This window comes from Agelaius phoeniceus, chromosome 1 (genome assembly GCF_051311805.1).
Source record: "Agelaius phoeniceus isolate bAgePho1 chromosome 1, bAgePho1.hap1, whole genome shotgun sequence".
Classification (NCBI taxonomy): Eukaryota; Metazoa; Chordata; class Aves; order Passeriformes; family Icteridae; genus Agelaius; species Agelaius phoeniceus.
The window spans coordinates 23,734,000-23,756,388 of NC_135265.1; the positions used below are offsets into that span (position 1 = coordinate 23,734,000).

General features: G+C 34.7%; 1 protein-coding gene across 6 annotated transcripts in view; it reads left to right on the plus strand.

The window, feature by feature from the left end:
* AKAP9 (A-kinase anchoring protein 9) overlaps window positions 1–22,389 on the plus strand; it is a 105,739-nt gene that overhangs the window by 70,491 nt on the left and 12,859 nt on the right. For 3 of the 6 annotated variants that reach the window (XM_077174763.1, XM_077174777.1, XM_077174781.1), the window contains 17 exons: window positions 1,138–1,300; window positions 4,091–4,303; window positions 5,506–5,544; window positions 6,735–6,967; window positions 7,607–7,726; window positions 10,718–10,894; window positions 11,004–11,108; window positions 11,512–11,664; window positions 11,948–12,127; window positions 15,091–16,179; window positions 17,180–17,320; window positions 17,686–18,171; window positions 18,580–18,643; window positions 19,350–19,468; window positions 20,226–20,417; window positions 21,233–21,421; window positions 22,058–22,214. In XM_077174763.1, the coding sequence (XP_077030878.1) occupies window positions 1,138–1,300; window positions 4,091–4,303; window positions 5,506–5,544; window positions 6,735–6,967; window positions 7,607–7,726; window positions 10,718–10,894; window positions 11,004–11,108; window positions 11,512–11,664; window positions 11,948–12,127; window positions 15,091–16,179; window positions 17,180–17,320; window positions 17,686–18,171; window positions 18,580–18,643; window positions 19,350–19,468; window positions 20,226–20,417; window positions 21,233–21,421; window positions 22,058–22,214 (3,820 nt within the window). The remainder of the gene's footprint in view (window positions 1–1,137; window positions 1,301–4,090; window positions 4,304–5,505; window positions 5,545–6,734; window positions 6,968–7,606; window positions 7,727–10,717; window positions 10,895–11,003; window positions 11,109–11,511; window positions 11,665–11,947; window positions 12,128–15,090; window positions 16,180–17,179; window positions 17,321–17,685; window positions 18,172–18,579; window positions 18,644–19,349; window positions 19,469–20,225; window positions 20,418–21,232; window positions 21,422–22,057; window positions 22,215–22,389) is intronic. The other 3 variants (XM_054639788.2, XM_077174775.1, XM_054639789.2) reach the window with 3 other exon arrangements.

The window sequence follows — 22,389 nt, forward strand, 5'->3', positions numbered from 1 at the left end:
ATCTGAAAATGAATGCTGTAGAAAAGAAACTGAGTATTTAAATTCAATGCATTATAAAAGGGAAAGTATTGATTATTCAGATTTTCTTTTCAAAGTGTAAGTGGATAATTTTGTGTGCACGGTTCTGATTAATGTTTCTTAACCCATTTTTCTGATCTTTTAAAGCAAACTCCTTATATTCATGATCTTAGTGGGACTTAGTGAGAAAGCTTTTATATTTTAAGAAATCAAGAGACAGAATAATTTATAGAAACTGTAGATGTTACTATCTTTGAAATATCTGCCAATAACCAGAATATTAAAAAGTAAAGAAAAAACCAAAACACTAAAAAACCAAAGGAACGGAAAATATGTTTTGTGTAATCAAAACTTCTAACAATGTTTCATCTTTATGCATTATTTTCCTTTTGTAATTCTAATTTTAATTAGTTTTGAAATTATCATTTTGGATATGTCTAAACTTTAAATATGCAATTTCACATGACATGGTTTTCCAGTACTTCAGGATAGTGGCACAGTGAAACTGTGCTGTGTCCGTGTCAGTACATGTTAAATATTAACCCACCAGACAAGTGGAGACGAATTAAAAAAGATCATTAAAAATTCTGCTAGGTTGACACTGTTGGAAGAAGCATTGCTTTACTCCCTTGTTGGTTGAAATGTGCAATACTGTGAAAATTCACATTTTCCTGATGTTCTCATCGATCTTCATGTTAAAGAGAAAAAAAGGAGAAGCACCATTTCAGTCAATTGATAATAAGTTTTCTGCCAGTTTTATACAATGTTTTTTGGCCATTCTAAGTGTATGGTGAGTGGTAGCTTCCTCGTATTTAGTGCAAAACTCGTGTAAACAAAGGTGAATCTAGTGTAAACTCATAAATCAGGAATTACCGGAACAAAGACACGGATTTAGCCAGGTGGCTCATGGAGTTCACTCTACTGACAAAACCTGTTTGCTTAGACTTTTATAAGTCAGTCTTCATCTTGTACTCTGCAAATGAGTGTTCAATAAAGATTTTATCTAATGTTTAGTGAAGTTATGCGAGGCTTCCCATCACACTGTAAAGAAACTGTGAATTAAATAGGAGTGATAGAGTAGGTGTTTATCTAATTTCTGTAATTTTTTTCCTGTGATAGCTTGAACATGCTAAAATTACTCAGACAGAACTCATGCGAGAGTCCTTCAAGAAGCAACAAGAGGCCACAGAATTTATCAGGTATCAGGAAGAGCTACAAGAACGTCTCAATGAGGAAATCAAAGCCAGAGAGCAGTTGGCTTTGGAGCTTAGTAAAGCTGAAGGTGAGTAGCTCTTTTTATGAGTTGTTGGACTTGCATCTACTTACTTATGAATTGGGTAAAGAAATTGCAAATTTGATCAATTTCTTTGTAAATTTTAGAATGTTTTCAGCCTTCTGGATAGTTATGGACGTGATGACCTCTGGAGGTCCCTACCAACATCAACCCACACTGTGATTCTGTTTTCCAATTTTGACTCACTTACTGTCTGAAAACATACATGACAATATTAAAATAATACGTTGTGTATGTGTTTGGATCCTCAAAATTAATTTATTTCATCATAACATGTTTGTGCAGACAAGCTTAAATGTTAACAGCTTAAAATCATAAATAGTTGTGGCTGGAAGGCACCTCTGGAGATCAACTCTTCCCACCCCTTGCTCAAAGCAAGATGAGGTAGAGCAGCTTGCCTAGGACCTTGTTCAGTTAGATTTTGAATATCCACAGCCTCTCTGAGTGGCTGTTCCAGTGTCCAGCTAACATCAGTGAGGGGAAAGGAAAAAATTCCAAACTTATTTTCATATGTTGAAGTGCACTTTCCCGTATTTCCGTTTGTGTCTGCTGCCTTTTGACATCGGCACAGAATCTTTATTCTGGATGTGATTATATGATGGTAATATGTTTCAATTTGCACTGTTTGAAGTGATCTTTTAAAAAGTATGTTTGCAACTGCATTAAGGAAGCAATTAAAAATTACAGCGTCTTACAGCAGCGGAAATCTAATAATCTCTTCTGGCATCAGGAAAATATGTTGGAATCTGATGGACACCTAATTTGTTATCTTGTTTTGATAGCTCAATGTTTTGTAGCCACTCAACATTTCTGTCATTATATCTGATTAGCATCTGGAAAATATGCAAAAAATACTTGTTCTATAGATAGGATCTCCGTAGTAGTAAGCAGAAAGATATTTTTGATAGTTTTGAAGCTCAGCAGACTTCTCTGTTTCAAAGTGGGAGCATAGAGTGAAGTTTGGTAGTCAAATGTTACTCCTGGAGAATGCTACCCTGCCAGGCTTCCTCTTCTTTTTACACAGACAGATAATCCATCATGATTTCACATGCTATTAATAGCTGGGACACACATAAGCGGAAAAGCAGTGCAGGTTTCTAAGCCATGTGTCTAAAATGTGGTGTGAGGGACAGTTGATGGCCTGTCAGTTCATACACCATAAATGTTGTGTATCAGCAACAGCAGTACTGGCTGCAATAATTCAGTAGCTTTAGCAAAACCAGAAAGGATGAAAATTGATTTCAGAGGGAATGGATTGAAATCTGAAATAGGCATTACTATTTTTTTTTTTCAAGATTAAATTAAGAGTAAGAAAAAATTGTTTAGAACGCGTCTTAACGTCTTAACGTGCAAAAATATGAAGAACTCTTCCACAAGATATAAATAACCCAAGAATTTATATTCTGACACAGATGGAGTTACAAAATGTTTAATATTGATGAATTTCAGAATGTAGGCAGCTATATGCTGCTGCTTTCTTTGGAGGATAATATTTTGTCTTGATAGAAATTTTATTCACAAATCTTCAGTAAAATAAAGTAAAAATGCCTAATATCTTAGGACAGAATGGCTTTGTTGATTTGGTTCATGAACAGTTCTAGAATATAAGAGAGAATTAGATGTTAGTGTTAGCCTTTGATAAATATATTGCACAGTTGTAAGTTAGGTGCATTTGAAATTAATGCACTTCTAAATGACTGGCAACTTTTTTTGTTGATGTTGATATAACAAAACAAAGATGTCATAGAACTCTTTTTATTTGATTTGTGCCCATTGAACTGAGTTGTGAGCATACTCTGACAAACCACATTCTTTTATTGAGTTCCTTAGGTAGGTATGGAGAGCAATGTCTTAGTTCATTATACATCTGATGGTACTCTGTCTTCTCTTGAGATTAAATGTGTCATTTGTGATTATTTCTTTCTTATCACAAAAACTGCTGCAGCTGAGACATTTTCTAACCTCTTGTGTTTTAGTGGTGTCAGATATGACTTATCTGATGTGATGAAAAAGCTAATGCAAATTTGTTCACTGAACTCTGACAATTTTCATTACATCTCAAAAAAAAAAAAAAAACAACACCCTGGCAGAAGTAAATACCACAACATGTGATTTTAGCAGACTTCATAATTTTTTATGGGAGTGTGGCTTCCATTTAACCTGGAAATACCCTCTCAACTTAAATCTGTTAGGTATTCATTATGAACAGCATCTGATATGGTGGGAATAACCACTGGAGTTTGTATTGTCTCAATGTTTTGAAATGTTATAAGTGATGTTACTCATTCAGTATTTTCTGTTTCAATATTTAGTCCTATACATCCAGTCCTGTGTGTTCTCTGTGAATTCAAATATGGAAAGAAAAGATGGGTCTACATGGTTAACAAATGTAAATACTTTTAGTTTTTCTAGGTTCTCAAGACAGGGTAAAATCCATTTTAATACTGATTCAAGACTGGATTTATAGTGATTTATACTGAATTTATTTCAATTTCTTATTTCTCCTGTGTTTATTACATACATATTTTTCCCTGGCTTTGGAGTTCCTTTGCTCCAGAGGTTTTGTGTGAGTAAAAATTAAGAGCTCTGTTTGGTGTTCTGGTATCTTTCCTGTAATTTGTTCATGATGAAAGGATAGCAAGGATAGGAGTAGAAATTGTCAGGTGTTTGAGTATCTAACAGACATGTGCATGCATGGCAGAATACAATAGTGACTTCAACAAGAAAAAATTGGTTTTGATTGTCTATTACATCTGCCTCCAAACTGATGTTTTACAGGCCTCATTGATGGTTATGCAGATGAGAAAGCATTTCTGGAAAAACAACTCCAGGAAAAGATAGATGTAATTGACCATCTAGAGCAAGAGCTACTGTGTACAGGTAACAAATTGCAGGAGTTAGAGGCTGAACAGCAGCAGGTCCAGGAAGAAAAGGAATTACTCTCCAGACAGAAGGATGCCATGAGAGCAGAGGCGGGGCCAGTAGAGCAGCGTATGTATTCATCACAATCTTTCTATGACATTTGCTTATACTTCCTAAAAAACAATAAGTGGTCTTGGCAAAGGCTTCTCCCCATTGCCTTTGAGATCATTAGTAAAAATGTGATAGGGCCAACTGTGATATTTTCACACCTGTTGCCTAATGTTAGCATGATAGCTTGTCTTGATTTTTAAACCCAAAATGTCTGAGTTTTTAGGAGTGTTGAGAAATTACACTTGTTCTTTAAGCCAGAAAAAGCTTTATCTCCAAAAATCTGCTTTCATTTAGATTACCACTGGAGATGGAATAGCAACAGTGGATAAAAATACTGTCTAAATACTTTCCAAACAGACTTAAAGACAGACTAGGAAGCATACCTACTTGAACATGATTGCATGTGACAGCTGTATTTATTTTAGTCATGGAAGATACATTTTTCCAATACATTCCTCTTTCAGGGAAGAATAGCACAACAGTTCCATGATAAGGAAAGCCTTTTATCTACCAGTAATGAAAACTTTCAGCCCTGATGGTGAAAATTTCAGATATATACCATGTCAGTATAATCTAACTAACTGCTTACTCAAAAAAGCATTTACCCTCATGAAGTAAAAATGTCTTTTAATTCTTCCTTTAACTAATAACTGAAATTAATATTTCATGTTTGAGAGGGGAAGAAAATTAGAACTCTAGTGTTTTAAGAAGTACTGATTTTTCAAGGATTGCAGTGCTTATATTGTAAATAGCAGGATGAAGTAAGAATTTTATCTAATTTCTAGAAGTTTATTCCAGTTTATAATGTTGCCATTTTTGTAGATCGCACATCTTGTGTATTTGCAATTTCCTGCAATTTTCTGTAACAATGAAATTTTAAGAACAGCCTGCTGCTTCCTACTCTGTAATAAGGAAGATCCTTGTCTATGATGCCACTTTAGTTATTTTTTGTATAGTTTAGGCTTCTAAATATATTAAAGTTATTTTCATGTTTAAGAGCTGTAAGGACAAACAATTCTATAAATACGTGTAGGTACTTATATCATGCATACCAGAATAACTTGTCACATTCCTTAAGTTATCTCAACAACTTTGTCATTAAATGCCACATCTATCTTTGGCTTCATTTTCTCTTACATTGTTGCACCACAAGAAAACTATAGCCAGCATGTGAATTACTTTGCTTCTTTTTTTTGTTTTCTCTCTCTCTATTCTCCTAGGCCTAGTAGATGCTGCAATCGATGCAGCTTCCCAAGCAGGTGTGTTTGTATGTTGCATGGCCAATCTGTAACTGGGTGGAAGACTGACACGTACTGACACTGTTAATCAGGATTATTGGGCTTTTGGCTTACTGACGTTACTTGTCATTCTTACTGGCCTGCAGCTTTGATGTTGTATTTCATACTCAGTTCTACATTTTGCTAATAACATTTCTTATAATTTCTAAACATAATAAGCAAATTCATCAATAACCATCATCTTATTCACCTATGAATTACAGTTACTTAGATGGTATTTGAGAGATATTTTTGTAGTATTTTTTTTTTATTTCCAAATACAGCTGAGTCATTCAGTGTGATAATTAAACATCTTATTATATTGATATATAATGGTTACCTAGAAATGAGAATTGGTTAAATACGATGTAAGATGATGGTGCCTGAAGGATCTTTCTTCTGTAGTGAAAGTAAAATTTATTGTTTCTGTCTAAATATCAATCCTGTTTTTAAGATTCTCCAAAAGTAAGTGCACTTTGTTTGGGTTTTACCTCAAGGGGTTCATGTGGTTATTTAATAGGCACTTCAGTGGGCTGTGGCTTAAGAGTCTTAGAGTGGTTTGGGGCTTTCCTGTATATGTGCTTGCTGGCTTTTTCATGATGACTCAAAATTGGGCATTCATGCAGTCACTGATTTTGCAAGCTCCAGTTGCAGGTCAGTAATTTTCCTCTCTGTCTGCCCAGCAACCTCGCTAAGTCTTTCAGTATTTCCCTCAAATTATTTATATGTATCACATTAAATAATGAAATCTGGGAGTGGATTGATTGTACTGGCAATGGGGATGAGAAGAGGGTTGGGTTTTCTGTACATCACTGTTAACTCCTGTGCTGACTCTAGCTGTGGTTTGACCCCATACATTTTCTTTTCTTTCTAATTGTACAAAGGCCTTTTAATTGATATGAAATTTAAACAGGGGAGTGCTCTGGTACAACTTCAATAACAGTCCTTTGAACACTACCTAAAGGATAGTAATTTTAATACGAATTTGCTTCAGTCCATATCAGGATTATTTCTCCGAAGAAAATATATTTTCAAAAAAGATAAATAGTAAAAACCCAAGCCAGTTCACATCCTTCTGCAGATTACAGCATGGATACCTTGGGGAGTGGTTTTGCTTCATAATATTGCTTACTATTTGTATCTAAAAGTAGTGATGCTTTTATTATACTCAGAATTACTGGAGGAAACAGAAAAGCTAATGAAGGAAAAAATTGAAGTACAACGTCAAGCTGAGAAAGAGTATGATGACCTTCAGAAGCAAGTGAAAGTCTTGGAAATAGACTTGGAAGAACAAGTCAGTCGTTTCATAGAGCTAGAACAAGAGAAAAATGCAGAACTAATGGACTTAAGGCAGCAAAACCAGGCCTTGGAGAAGCAGCTGGAGAAAACAAGAAAATTTCTAGATGTAAGTATGGTAAAAGGCAGATATCATGAAGATGTGGGGGGTGGGTAGCACTGCTACTGAAGTTTGGTTCAGGGAGAAATGCTAATTTTTTCAGATTTTGAGCAAACATAGGTAGATGATAACAAACATCAGCCATGTTGTAGGTTCCAGCCCAATAATTTAATAACATTTTAAAAGTTGAAAATTAATTGGAAGTGCTTGCTTAGGACAGCTCTGTATTTCAAACAATTTATAGGTTTGTTTTTTTCTGATGGCTTTTCATATATTAACCCATAGGTAAATTCTGGTTTTCATTTCTATTTATTATTTATTTATTTATTAAAGACAAATCATAGGGAAGAAATCATAAAATATTTGCTTGCTGTCATTTGTGTGGTGTACCTGGAACAGAAGAAACAAACCTTCCATTTTTGTGAAATGTTACTTGATGTGTCTGTGCTGTGCTAATTTTTTGATTAAAAATATGAAATTTACTGCCCCAAGTGATTATGTTAATGGTATCTGCAATAGGTTCTGCTACCTTATAAATTCTGATGTTACTGTTACCAGCCTCACATGAATGCAAGTTAGAAGTGATGACAGTTAACTTGGATAGTTTTTAAATCAAATGGTGTATCCACATAATATCTTAAATTTCAGGAGCAAGCAATTGACCGAGAGCACGAGAGAGATGTATTCCAGCAAGAGATACAGAAGCTGGAACAGCAGCTTAAGATTCCACAAAGGACTCAGCCTGTCAATGAACATCAAACCAGAGAGGTAACACATTTTGTTACTTGTACTCAGTGAATATAAATGACAAGTTGACAGCTTTTAAGATACTGTAATGAAGCTATTTTATGGTGTACCAACTCTGCATCCATTTGCAAGGCAGGAATGTAAATGCCCTGAGATTGAAGGTGTTGCAGGAAAGTGGTGGAATGGTGTTTTGGGGTTTTTTTAGGCTGTTTGGTTTTAGTAGCAGACATACAGAAACTTCTTGACTTTCAATAAGGCTTTCTCCTGTAACTTAACTTAGAAAAACCACTGTTCTCAAGAGTTTGTGGAAACATTCAAGCCTATTTTAGCAATTTTACATGTTCTTACAGGTTTCACATCCTGTTTTTATAGCACATGTACACCACTGAGGGAATCGAGTTACTGAGGTTTAACACCTGTTGGCACTGAAACAAATGTAGCGACTGTAGAACAGCAGCTCAAGGGAATTACAGAAGGCTCTTAGACTCAGCAAAATTAAGAAGTGTCAGCAGTGTAAATGCTATCTATAATAATGCTTTTGCAGATTTTTTTGATTAACTGTTAGTCAATTAAATTACATTTTATTTTTTGTGAGTTTTCTTGTGTGCTGCCTTTTGATCAAGGCTGGTACTTCTGCATGATTTTCTTGCTTGATTTTCAGCATTGAAATGCCCTCTTTTAATTAGATTATCATTTTCAAATCAAAGGTCTTACTGGAGTAGTTCAGTTGCTGTCATTCAATTCTTAAATATTAGCAGTATTTACTATTCTGTATTATATGAAATAGTGGAAGGTGTCCCTGCCTGTGGCAGGTGTGTTGGAACTAGGTGACCTTTAAGGTCCCTTCCAACCAAAACTATTTTATGATTCTAGGCTATAGTTTAGGACCTCAGACAGTAATAGTACATACATTTCTATATGTGAGATGAGTGCGTCAAAATACTTACTTATTTGGAATTTGCAGGTTTAGAACTGTGTTTCATTGGGTTTCTAAACATTTTTTAGTACAAAGGTTTGTATGAAATATGACAGTGTTAATTTAGTACTATGGGATATGATTGTCATCAACCTCTGTGAACAATGAATCATCTGGAATTAGCTGAGTATGTGTTAAACAGAATATACAGAGCAATTCTACATCTGTTTCCTTCTGCTGCCAAGAGTGTGCACATTTCTCTCCTGCTGACATTTTACACAGATGGAGGTGGCTCTAGCATAATTAATTTTCCTGAATCCAGGATGTTCATTTTCAGTTCATTTTGTTACATGTCGGTTTATTATTTTTGGTATGGTTAGCATAGCCATGGAATTCCTGGTTAAAATTCTCACATTAAAAAATTCTCACAAGAAGAGTTCAAATTTGATAGCATAATAAAAATTGTCCTATTTGTTCAGAATCTAGATATAAAAATCATCCTGATTTATATGTACATGTACACATACGTGTGCACTCTTAAGGTGGCAGATATGCTACAGTGGAAATTGAAAACATGCTGTAAAGACAGGATTTAACTGTGATTAAAATTTTGAGATTTTTACTTGATTTTTAAATTAGAATTTTTTAGTAGGTAGAAAGACAGTAAGGTAATGTCTGCAAACACCACAGATGTAGGAGCTGGTTTAGATATAGGTGATGTTAAATGTGACATGCTAGAAATTATAGATGGGATTTTCAATACTGTATTAGATTTACATTTATCTTATCAAATGCAGTACATATTCTTACTATGTCGTGTATTTTGATGTCACAAGGTTCCTTGAAATATTTTGTAAATATACATATTTTCATTATTTATCATGCTTTTGAGAGAGCTGTTTTATTTTTCATATTTGCATATTTTTTTTTAATCCTCTTCTGCTTTGAGGGAATGCCATGACCATTTTTGGTTGATAACTAAATTTGTTTCTTACTGTTGTTTCAGCTTTATCAGCTTATTCCACGAAGGGTTGTCATAGAGTCTGCTCCAGACTTGATTTTTATTTTTCCATTTCTCTCTCAGGACTTTTCTGAGGTCACTTCAGACTGTGATGTTACTCATGGATGGATAACGTCAATAATACCATCCTGTCAGCTTTATGTTCTGGTCCTCTTCTCTCCTATCTCTTGAAATGCTTTGAGTCTTCTACCTTTTGGCAACATCGTAACTTCCTAATTGTAAATACTGAAATCAGTTTCTTGACTGGGACAAAGATTACTTTCCCTGTCTCTTGCTCAGTTACTCAGGTCTTATCTCTATACATCATACTATGGATTTGTTATGCGTCTTTCTTATCTGTAATTTCAATTAATAATTTCTGAAATACAGCTAGAAGTGGATAGATATTACTGTCTCTGCTACTTTAGTTAATCTTTTAATATGTTGCTTCTGAGATACATACATCTGACCTACTGAGATTCAGAATGTTCAATTCCCCATAGAAAGTGAATTTATTACATCCATGACATCTCTTTGGTCCCATTTAAGGAACACAGCAAAAAACCAAAACTTCCTGTCTTTTGTGATTTAAGAACAGCTATTCTCTTCAGTGTTAAAGATCCTTTGAGTTTTAGGATATTCCTGTATGTCACTAATCAGCTCCTTCTTTTGAATAATTTTGTCACAGGTTTTTAGAACTATGATTTCCCTCTGAGGCAAATAGCTTCTTGATCAGAGGGTCAAGACATTCCATCCATAGATGTTAAAGGCATCATTTTAGTGGGCTGCATAGGGATGTTGTGCTGCTTGCTTTTAACTGACTGCAGAGTCTGAAGGCTTCAGAAGACCAAGAGCAGATCTAGAGAGTAGGCGGTGTGGCACAGAACATACCACTTCTTAAATAATGCTGTTTGTATTTGTTGGATGTAGTACCACACTATTCTCACTGTATGTTCTGTTTCACCTAAGGAGTAGGAGTTTTGTTATGGTAGAAAAAGAGGAATATTTTCTTCCTGTCAGAAATGCATGGTGTTGCTATTGCTAGCTAACCCTTCCAGTGCAGTACAATATAATAATCTTGCCATCTTGTCATCAGGTTGAACAGTTAACAAATCACCTCAAAGAAAAAACAGACAAATGCAGTGAGCTTTTGCTCTCTAAGGAGCAGCTTCAGAGAGATGTACAAGAACGAAATGAAGAAATTGAGAAGCTAGAATGCAGGATAAGAGAACTGGAACAAGCCTTAATCATCAGTGCAGACCACTTGCAAAAGGTATTTCTTGTTTGAAATTTATCAAGGATTTGCTGCTTTCTTATTTTCTTGAGACCAAAATAGTATGATTTTTTAATCTGATAACTATTAGTATTATTTCTATTTATAGGTGGAGGAAAGGAAACAGTTTGGCACCATCATAGTAAAGGGAGAGTTACCTCTTGAAGTACAACTGCAAGCTGAACGAGAAGCTGTGGACAGAAAGGAAAAGGAGGTAAAATGCCTGTGAAAATGTCTATCTTTCCACTTAGATCTTTGTTTGTCAGTTTTTGCCTTTTGTTGAGCTTAGTGAACTATGCAGATGAGATTTTTTACAGTTAGAGAGACAGCACTCCAAATCCCTTTGAAATTCTCTCATGATCCATGATAGTTGTTGTTCTGTGTTAATATTTATGACTTGCATGAGTGTTTCTGAAATAGAAATTCAGCCCAAGTAAGGAAAGCTGATTTTTTTAGTGGTGTTTAAAATTCCATTCAGTTTAAGGACTCAGAATATCACCAAGTACCCATTCTTTTGTTTGTACATAGCGAACCAGTTTACTGTAGAGAAATTTATGGCATTTAATTTTTGGTATGGCTTCCTACTCCTTTTCCTGCTCCTTTTGTTGGAAACATAGGTCACGAACCTTGAGGAACAATTGGAGCAGTTTCGAGAGGAGCTGGAAAATAAGAATGAAGAAGTTCAGCAATTGCACATGCAGCTGGAAATTCAGCGGAAGGAGTCCACTACACACCTGCAGGAACTTGAACAAGAGAACAAATTATTTAAGGTAACTGTGCAACAGAGATGCCTAAAGATTTAGTCCCCTTCCTTCACAGAAATAAGTTCTTTGAAAATGCCAAGACATCAAATTCTTTCTGAAGCATTCCACCATTCAACTTGCCAAAATACTAAAAGGCTCATATGATTACTTGTCTTTCCATGAAATTTGTGTACTTGTCATTCCATGAAATTTGTGTATTTTAATTCCTACACTTGAAATACTCATACAAGAACATGCTGAAAATGCTATATACAACTGTAACATGTTTTTTGGGGGGGCTTTTGGGCAGGATGAAATGGAAATACTAGGACTAGCTATCCAGAAATCTGAAGATGCTGCCATAAAGGACCATCACTTAGTGGCTGGGAGGCTCGCTCACATCATGCAAGAAAAGGATCAGGAAATATGTCATCTTCATGAACAAATAGCAAAACTGCAACAGCAACTTGAAGTCACAACTGACAACAAGGTACATACTTCTGAAATCCATTTCAGAGTCCTATTTTCACAATGCTGCTAGTTTGAAGGAAAAAAAAACCTCTGTCCCCCACCAGTTGCATTATCTTCTATTGCCACCTTAATTTAAAAATGCAAATGCTTCTTATTTCAAGCAATGCTTTAAATCTAATATCTTTTTCCTTTTTAGTCTCATTTATGACAGCTGCTTTTTTGCTTGCTTTTCTTTTTATTTATTCTCTTTTATTTCTGCTTGAGTTCTTGCCTTAAATTCTTCTTCATTCCATGTTCCAATACTTCTGAATATTTAATAGTATTTAGGTAGCTGAATTCAATCTCCACATTCATTTTAGCATCCTCCCTCACATGACTTACATTCAGTGTTGCACTCCAGTGACATCTGCTGGATCATGTGAGATTTTAATGCATTTTTAGCTGTTACTTCTGAGCACTATGAGCTTGTGTGAATGCTTTGTTCTCATAGTGGTGTTGGCAACATTTTTTATCCAATTTCAAGCATGGAGGTGCAAACAAAATGCTATGTTTTATTAGAAGCAGAGAGAAAGAAAAAAAGAAGCAGATTTATCTTTTATTTACTGAGCTTTAACACCTGTAGCTTTCTGTTATTTTTCAACTATGTGGTTTTTTGATTATCAGCTTCATCTTTTTATGGCTTGCTTTAATTTTATACAGATAAAACACACTGATTTTTTCAGTGGCTGAATTTTACATTCTGACTATTTTGAATCTTATTCATTGCTCATAAGCTTTCACTCAAAAGCAAGTTAAGAACAGGATTTCTGTTATCCCTTCGTAGCTGACTGAAAATTTAGGCCAACATTCTACTACAACATATTGAATCCACTAAAATAGAGCTCTGAGTGAGCTGGATAATTTCACTGAGTCTTTAGTTCAAAATTCAGTTTTAGTGAAACTCAGTGAATAATGATGAAACTTTGAATTGGATTTAGGAAATATCCAGAATCCAAGAATCCAGAACAGTTCTGCTCTATACAATGACCCCAGTAATAGACTTACAGTTCTCGCCTTGAGAAAAATACCTCGGATTCAGTTATAATTCATTTTGATGAATTGGTTCTTCTCCTGTTACATGAAGCTTAATTTTCTTAATTTCATCCCCTGACTTGCTTTTATTTTCCAGGACATGAAATAATTAATCTGCTTGGTTATGAGAGCATTATTAAATACTAATAGATTATTCTTAGGGTAATCCCTTTTCTAAGTCCCTTAGACATCTTCATTCCACTAAGTGCTTTTCTTTTAATTACTGTATCTGCATTCTATGGGCCTTTATTCCATTATGTTATCAAGAGCAGAAACCGTTATGCTGAGTTGATAACAATCACCAGGATCACTGTGCCTGTGGCAGTGGGGTTGAAGCTATATGATGTTTAAGGTCCCTTCCAACCCAAGCCATTTTATGATTTTATGACTCATTCAGATTTTATTTAGTGTTTCTGAGCTTTTTCTAGTCTGAGGATTTTTAAAATTAAGTTCTTGGTTGGCAAACCAGCCTTTCTAATTTGTATGGTCACATTTATTTTTGTACATATTTTACTTATTACAGAGTCATTTTATTGTTGTATTTAACTAACTAAGCATAGTGACGTATTAAGTCATAAAGGAAAAAACATGGCTATTTGAGTAATGAATTTAGTCATCTCTCATTTTTTCTGCATGGTTTTTCATATTTGAAAAGACTCTAATAGAGTTCCTACCTATTTCAGATACCATAACTGATTTGATTTTATTTTATTATATGTTATATATTTTCCGGATTATTTTTAACATATCTTTTTTATTATATGTTTTCCGGATTATTTTTGACATATCTTCTTCTGCCTTCTGCATTTCCACTATAGAAGCACTGTTCGTTTCAGATCTCCAAACATTCACTTTAAAAAAATATTTTTTGTTTCTTAGCCTTACTACTTACAATCTTGTTTGCCTTTATTTTGTCTTCATAAACATAAATTTTTTATCATTCTTCTACACTAAAATGAAATTTTCTTCCACTGCAATTTAAAAAGAAGGTTTTTTAACAATTTTTTATTCCTTTTGCTGACACTTTTTTGTTTATTGAATTTAGACTTCATCAACACCAGTCATTCCATTTTTTGTTTCTACTCATTTATTAGGAACCAATATAAGATGTCTTCTCTTTTCTGCAACATAAAGTCATCACCTTCGTATTTGATCAGTTACATAATTTTATTAATTTCTTAGAATTTTGATCCTCTTAGTGTCTAATTTCAAGTGTCTGTAGAAGTAATCTAGGAAAGTATTATTCTTACTTTCTTCATGTTTTCATGAGTCTGTGATTTTTGTTTGGGTAGTCATATGCATTATCAAATAAATACTTCTGTAACTTTGTCTCTTTTTACTTTGATTTAAACTATGGCACAAAGAAATTATTTTGCTCTGGGTCTGTGTGTACTATCTGCCCTGCATGTTTGTGTGCACATTTGCATACATGTGTGCATGCACACATAAACACACAAACACATATTTGGGATTGTGACAGAAAACGTCACAGTCAACTGATAGGTGTTTTCAATGCTCTAAGATTAAAAAGCACGTTACATTGGTATTTTTCAACACAATTAGTAAAAGGTCTATTTGTATTTAAAGTACATATTCATCTAAATTGGGTGTGTCTTATATAAGGAAGTATTTGCTTAAAATTCAGTGTTCCCTAGCTCTATGAATGTTACAAATGCTTTCAATTCATCTGATGCTTTAATACCTATTTTTCAGTTCTTTAAGGTCTTGGGCTACTTTCTCAATCCTATTTGAAGATGTCTCAATTCTCATTAAAGCTTTAGAAGAGACATCATGTTAAGAAATTCATTGAGAACTTTCTTTTACAAGATCTTTCAAAGTTTAATTAAACTGTTTCTGGGAAGTCCCGGACAAACATGATCTCGGTGGTTTTGTTTGGCTTTTTTCCCCCAGGTTATTGAAGAGCAAAATGAGCATATACGGGAGCTTGAAGCCCAGGTTGAATGTCTGAAAAGTGATCAAGAACGTGTGAAGAAGAAAAACGATGAGGAAGTAGAGCAGTTGCATGATGTAATTGATAAGCTTCAACAGGAGCTGGCAATTATTGAACAAAAGACACCAACAGATGTTGCTGGTTTTCAAGAAGATGCTGACAGTCCAAAACACATACTTGAAGCAGTTCTGGCAGAAAAGGAAGCTTTGGAAAAGCAAGTAGAAAACATAAATGCAGAGGCATCTCAAACAAAGAATGAGCTTGAGGAAACAAAGTTAAAAATGAGCCAGTTAAAGCAAGAAATAAGTATATTAAAAAAAGAGCATGCAAGTATAACAGAGAAATATAAGTCTGCACTGGTCCAAGGTGATAAGTCAAAACCAGAAGACAGGGGCAATGGAAAAACAGAACAAATGGAAGGAGACTTATGTCAGGAGATAGACTTGCCAGATCAGTCCCAGCTTAGGACTTCAGATGAGAATACAAAAGTCACCATTAGCAAGATGGAGATAAAACTGCAGCAACTTCAGGCATGCATTAAGCAAAAAGATTCAGAACTGTGCCAGTGCTACAATGAAATAAAAGACATGAAAGAGCAAAGCAAGGCTGAAAAAGAAACACTTAAAAAGAGGATATTAGAACTGGAAAAGACACTAATGGAGAAAGTTGCTGCTGCTCTTGTAAGTCAGGTTCAGCTAAATGCAGTTCAAGAGCAGAGAAGATTCATGCAGGACATTCAGGAAGCTTCAGAGTGTGTGGATGAAGCAAGCAAGAATACCCAAACAGAGGGTTTGAGTGATAGAACTGAAAACGAGACAGAATCAAAATTATCACTTTTAACACAGAGGCTTAATGAGATGGAAGACCAACTGGCAATGGTAAATCGTCGCTTGGAGCTAGAAAAAGAAAATGTAAAAGTTGCACAAAGGGAAGCTACAATGAAAGAAGAGAGGTTCTTAGAGCTTCAGCAATTGCTAGAAGAGGTTAAAGAAAAACATAAAGGAGAGATTCAGAAATATATTAAGCAAGAAGAAATGCAGACCTATCTGGTAAATAGACGCCATTTTCTTTTCTCTTGTTTTCACTAAAACCGGTTCTTTTATGTAAGTATAATAAATGAAATGGTTCTTAAGGAGAATAACTACAGGCATATTCTGCTCTGTGTAGCACTTTCATTTCTATATAACTCCTACAGTTACAAAGAAGAGAAGGATGTAATTTTAGGGGAACCCCACTATCAGTTTCCATTGTTTAATAAAAATACCTTACTTTTTCATAATTGTGAAGTGGTTTTGAATTTTGGACATAAAATTTCTTATTCTTAATTTGACTTGACATAGAATGGAATGTAGTACACTTTTACATGGTGTGGAGGTAGAGACATAAAAATTAAAATTATGAAGTGTCTGAGACACACACAGGACTCAGAATGATAAGAGAAATTATACCGATTTTCTATACAGGTGTTTTTGGGATGGGAGTTGTTTATTTATATATGTTTTGATCTTGATTTGTTTTCTTGTTTTCCCACCGCAATTCCAAAGATATTTCCCTTCAGTGGCTTTTCCAATATTCATTTGTCCAGATTTCCATGCACTGGTGGTTTATTGCCTCTCAATTTAGAACCATCAGTCAAAATTGACTATGTTTGATAGTCCAAAAATGGGCTTGATGTCTCTGAATGTGAGAGTTTCGGAAGTCAGGGAACCTAGCACTGGACCAGAAAAGATTTTAAGATCTTTCATCCAAATACAAATTTAATGAATGTCATAAATGTCTTATAAGTTAAATAATATTATAATTTCCTACTCTCTGTTGACCTTCCTCCCTGTGCGGTGTGGTGTATCCAATTTATGCTTGAGTTCAGTGAACTGTAAGATAATCTTTCCTCCCATGGTCTTAGTCTTATTTTTTTGAAGCTGTGTTAACCCAAGTTACATACATTTGTTTTCCCCTTTGGTCTTTTCACTTTGTAAGTTGGTGTGAATGTGATCAGTGCTATTAAAACTTGAATTTTTACCATTTTCCATGTTTTGTGTTGCCATATAGGTAGAAGCGCAGCTCATGGAAAGTCAAAAAGAAAAAGTGCTTATTACTGAACTTGAACAAGTGAAAGAAGAGGCAGCTGCTGCTAAGGAAGAACTAAACAGTTACAGAGAAAAGGCAGAAAAACTTCAGCAAGAACTAACAGTAAGAACCAGAGTGTTCCATATTGTATTTAAATCAAATAGTTGTACAGGACTTACTGTTTGAATATGCATGCTATAGTTTGGGATTTTTTTATCTTTTACTGAGAATGCCACCAAGAAAAGCAGCCCCTCAGTGCCTACTGCAAGTGGAACAGAGCTGAGGCTGTAGATCAAATCTTCACTCATTGCCAAAGTACTTGGTTTTACTGCAGTGCAACAGTGGATCTAGAGCTGTATTTCTTAGGAGATAATATGTGCTACCATGTGTCATAACTGCTTTAAAATAGAACTAAACTGAGCTGTAATTAGATTTTAGCTTTTTAAAGTATTTGGAAGGATTGCAGTTGAGATTCTCCATATTTACAGGTAAAAGAGGAAAGTCTGATACATCTTCAGGAAGACCTGTGCAAAGTCAAAGAGAACCTGGTTCAAGCAGAGGAGAAGCTTGCAAGTTACCTGAGAAAGAACAAAGAAATGGTGACAACTGAAGGCAAGAAGGATGCAGAAATATCGTGTGATTTGTCAGCCAATGAGTCTACTCTAACTGGAAACAGCTCCTCATCAAAAACAGACAAGACTGTGGAAGTCTCACCAGTCCTTGTTAAAAATGTAGAAATCCAAATTGATTTGCAAAATGGATGCTCTTCAGAAGAGATTGCAGAGATTGTAAGAGAATTTACTGAAAAAATTGACCAAATGCAGGAACTCCATGCTGCTGAAATCATGGACATGGAGACAAGGCATATCTCTGAATCTGAAGCATTAAAGAGAGAGAAGTTTGTTGCAGTACAAGTATTGACTGAAGAATGTAATACTTTAAAGGAAGTCATAGAAACTCTACAAGCCAAAGAAGTATGTATTTTATTTTGTAATTGCTGAAATATTTCAGTTCAAGCTTTTGCTCTTGCTACAGAAATTCCCATTTAAAATCTGCAAAATGTGAACCACCACATGCTCAGTAAAAAACTTTAAAGTGTTCTAATGTTTCCATGGCCCTGGGAGAGATTGTGAACCCCTTTCTCAGCACTGAAGTTTGCAAGTGTGCTCAGCTACCAGGTGTTTCCTTGTGCTTCTGCCTTAAACCTGCCCTGCTGTGGGCAATGTAGGTCACCCTGTGAAATGCCGTCTCTCTCATATTTAGTTTTATTACTCTGATTGCAGGGGAATTGGTTCACATTATTTCCTGCTCCTTAAAAGTTTCTCCCTTACTGAGAGTGGGTGAGGGGTTAAAGACTTGATTGTTTTCTTTTCTAAATACAGAGAATCCCAGTTTCTGGATTAGCACGTTCTCCACCACATCAAGCTAGAGATGGAGGTTCTAGTGGTAAGAAATTTGTTTGTACAGATTTCAAACAGTATTATGAATTAAATCTGCTTTTTTGATATTAAGTTTACCGTTTAAGAATTTGTGTTCTAAGAAATCAAAACAGCTACTGCCCAGATTGAAGCAGAAGCCTGCTGCACCAGCAAAAGGCTCTGGGCATGCCATGTTGTTAATTTGGTACCAAAGGGAAATGTCCGGAGCAGAGATGGGTTTTAGTTGAGGCATCAGATACTAATTATTTTCCTTTCCATAGGAGTTTCTGTATCCTTCTTAGCTATTACATGATCTCTTCAGCATAGCTTCATCATCTCCTGATAGTATTTAAAGCTACAGCTCTCTAGCAGTGGGAGATGATGACAGGGATTGACTTCTCCAAGTGTAATAAAATTATTCAAGTGATCCTGGACATAGGCAAGGCAAAGCATATTAAGAGGGGTCATTTGGCACAAGTGTTTATGCAAGTAGTTGTTTGTCTTGTAAAACTAAATAAGGATTTTTCAGTTTGGTTGTGGTTTTATTTTTTAGTTTTGTTTTGCTGTTACTTCTGTGAAACTGAAAAAGAAAAACTATAAAACAGGTAGTCTCCAGGCTCAGAATGAACCCTTAGTGACATGCAGCTACCTGTTAAAACAACAGGTTTTTGATGCCTGTTCTTCAAAGCTTCCCAGTAATCCAGCTTTCATGTTTTTCTCTCCTTTTATTTTAGACTCCAGTTCAGACTGGAGTCAAGGAATGTATCTTGCTCAGACCCAGGGATCTGACACGATATCTGAAGGAATAGATGAAGGTGAAACTTCAACAGATTTACTCCCCAAAAAAATTAAGGTAAAATAGACTCAATCTTTTTTTAAGGAAAAAGAGTGATACTACTGAAAGTTGAGATTACCTTCTGCTTGATCATTGATAACAGAGCCATTTAGATAAGTTTTAGTGTTGACTATTTTAATACATTTTATCACAGTGATGTGCATTTTTGCATTTTAAATTAGCCTAATATGAGTTTTATATCTGTGGGCTTGTTCTCAGCTTTGATTATGAGAAATAAAAATAGTTATAATTTATTGCAATTTCATTGTATTAACAATAATATCATGATCACATATTACACAATTTTATGGGTTCTATTTTTATGACTATGTTATGAAAGCAAATTGTTTATTATAAACAGTAAGGGTATCATGTTTTAATTACATTTTTTAAAAAGTATTTTGTGACAAAGCCCTAACTTCATAGTAATTTCAAAAAGTGAATGGCAAAGCTCACCTGGAAGCCTCCCCAGGACTGTTTTGATGATGTCAGTTTCCATTAGTAGCTATTTTAAAAATAAAAAATTGATTTGACAGAGGTACCCTGGAAAATTTTATTTGAAACTGAGGAAAACTACAATGATTTAATAAATTTCTGTGTGACACATATAAAGGACTGGGTGACTCTTCTGTCCTTGATATGAGGAAGCATAGTTTCTTTATGCTGATCAAATTAGAAGTACCAGTTTTCCAATACATATTAAATAAGATTGCAGTTATTATTGCTGTTACTGTTATATGTTGGCATTACTGATTTCTTTTTGCTTTTGTTGTAGGGTTTGCTGAGAGCAGTCCATCATGAAGGTATACAGGTGCTGTCTCTCACTGAATTTCCATATAGTGAAAAAGATCTGTCACCTCATAAGCAAGAGCCAGAATCTTGGCTAGAAGAAAGAAAAGCTTTCCTAAGCACCATCTCATCTTTGAAAGACCTAATTGCAAAAATGGAAGTTCATAGAGAAGCTGAGGTATAAAAAATATCATAAGATTCTATCTGAATAAAAAATAATTTATTATAGCCTTCTAAGGCACATCCACTGTTCAGGTTTAAATGCTTAAATATCTTATTACAAGGTCAAATTTTTTTTAATGTGCCATAAAACTCCATATTGCACTACTTCATGGTATTACAGCTTATATTTGTTCTTCTGTGCATTGATAACTTTTGACTGTATAGGTCCCCCTTCTAAGAAGAATTTTATTTTGAAACATGTTCCAGTAGCAGTTTAAATAGAATTTTTAACGCTGTTATTTATTGGCTCATTAATCAGTAATCTGTTAAAACTTTGCCTTGTTAAATTACCCCAGTTAGACTCTTGGATATGTGCATGTATTTTTTATTACTTCAGCATTTTCTTTAGCATGCAAAGTGGGCAGATGAACTTTGTGTCATTTAAAATTAAATCTTTTTCACGCACAGTGTCTGCACAATACCACATAGCTTTGTGAGAGCCTAGGGAGAGACATATAATATAATATATACATAATATAAGAAAAATTAAAGAGTAGTGTGATATAGTAACCTCAGTAGTAGCTACACAGGGCTAAGTTTTCAGTTACAAAAAGCTACGCTGCCTCCATTGAAAGCAAAGCTAAAAGTTTATGATTTGTGAATGCAGAAAAATTTGTAATGTGTACAGTAAACACATCCATTTGGATGGATGAAATTTACCCAATTATTAAGAAAAGCTAAACATTCCACTGAAAACACACACTATACATAGAAATTATAATGATGTAATCCTTCCATTTGGGTCTTTAAATTGTTTTTATACCACTGCAGATCTATGCAAGTACTGAATCTCCTGAAGGTGTGTCAGACTGGCGAGGAGAACTTCTGCATGCCATTCAACAGCTTTTTGTGAGAGAACAAAATGTTCTCCTTGCTGCATTTCAAACTGAACTTGCAGAAATGGGCACAAGAGATGCAGTGATGTTGATGAATCAGTTAGAGCACAGACTACAAGAGCAGGTAATATAAACTGTACTGTAGTCAAAGTGTTTGTCTACGTTATTTTAATTTTAAATTTATACATCCATTATAAATATATGTATTAATGGTAGTTTTGACAGTCTAAGGATGAAAACAAAGTCAGACTTGCAGAAAAAACTGGTGTCTTTTAAAAGAAAAATAATGTGGCATGGGAAAGAAACTTTTGGGTGCACAAGTTACATAATAAATACAGCCTGCAGAGATCAATTTGCATTGAAAACAGTTGTCCTGAGCTTGGTGTCATTAAGTTGATTAGAATTCTGTTACACTGTCTAAGAGAAAAGGTAGCTTGTTTATACAAAATAATTTGCAAGAAGAGAAAGTGTTAAGGCTGCTATGGGACAGAGGGAAGTCAGTTATCTCCTCTGGAACATGGAGGCATTAATGAGAAAATTGCAGTTTTCCAGAAAAGTAATTGCAATTTTCAGTCTGTAATTTTGATGCCTAGAAGAGAGCTAAAAAATAACAAGTAGTTTTCCCAAATACTGTAATACTGACTTCATTGAAGATGTTTTGAATATATGTGGACTATAAATATATGAATAAATGTGATGTCAACACAGTTATTCTCATAAAATCTGGGGGTTTACTTTGAAATGTTTCTAATGCTAATAGGCTACTATCCAGAGAGCAGCAATGGACAGTCTTCAGAATGCAGACAGAAGAAGTTTGCTGATGGAGATTCAAGTATTACATGCTCAGATGAACAGTAAGAAAAGTAACCCCAAGAGAGAACAAGAAATTGATTCAAAAAGCCAAGGTGACTTCTGTGGTAATATATGTCTTTTTCCAAATGCTTTCAGGGCAGTGATCATAATGTTGGAAGTGACAAAAATGGTGACTTTCTTCAGTCTCTGATTTTGATGTGCGTGTTCTGAACATGCATACTTTTCATCTTCTTCAATCTTATTTAACTACTTTTGCAAAAATTAAAATAGTCTGTGTTC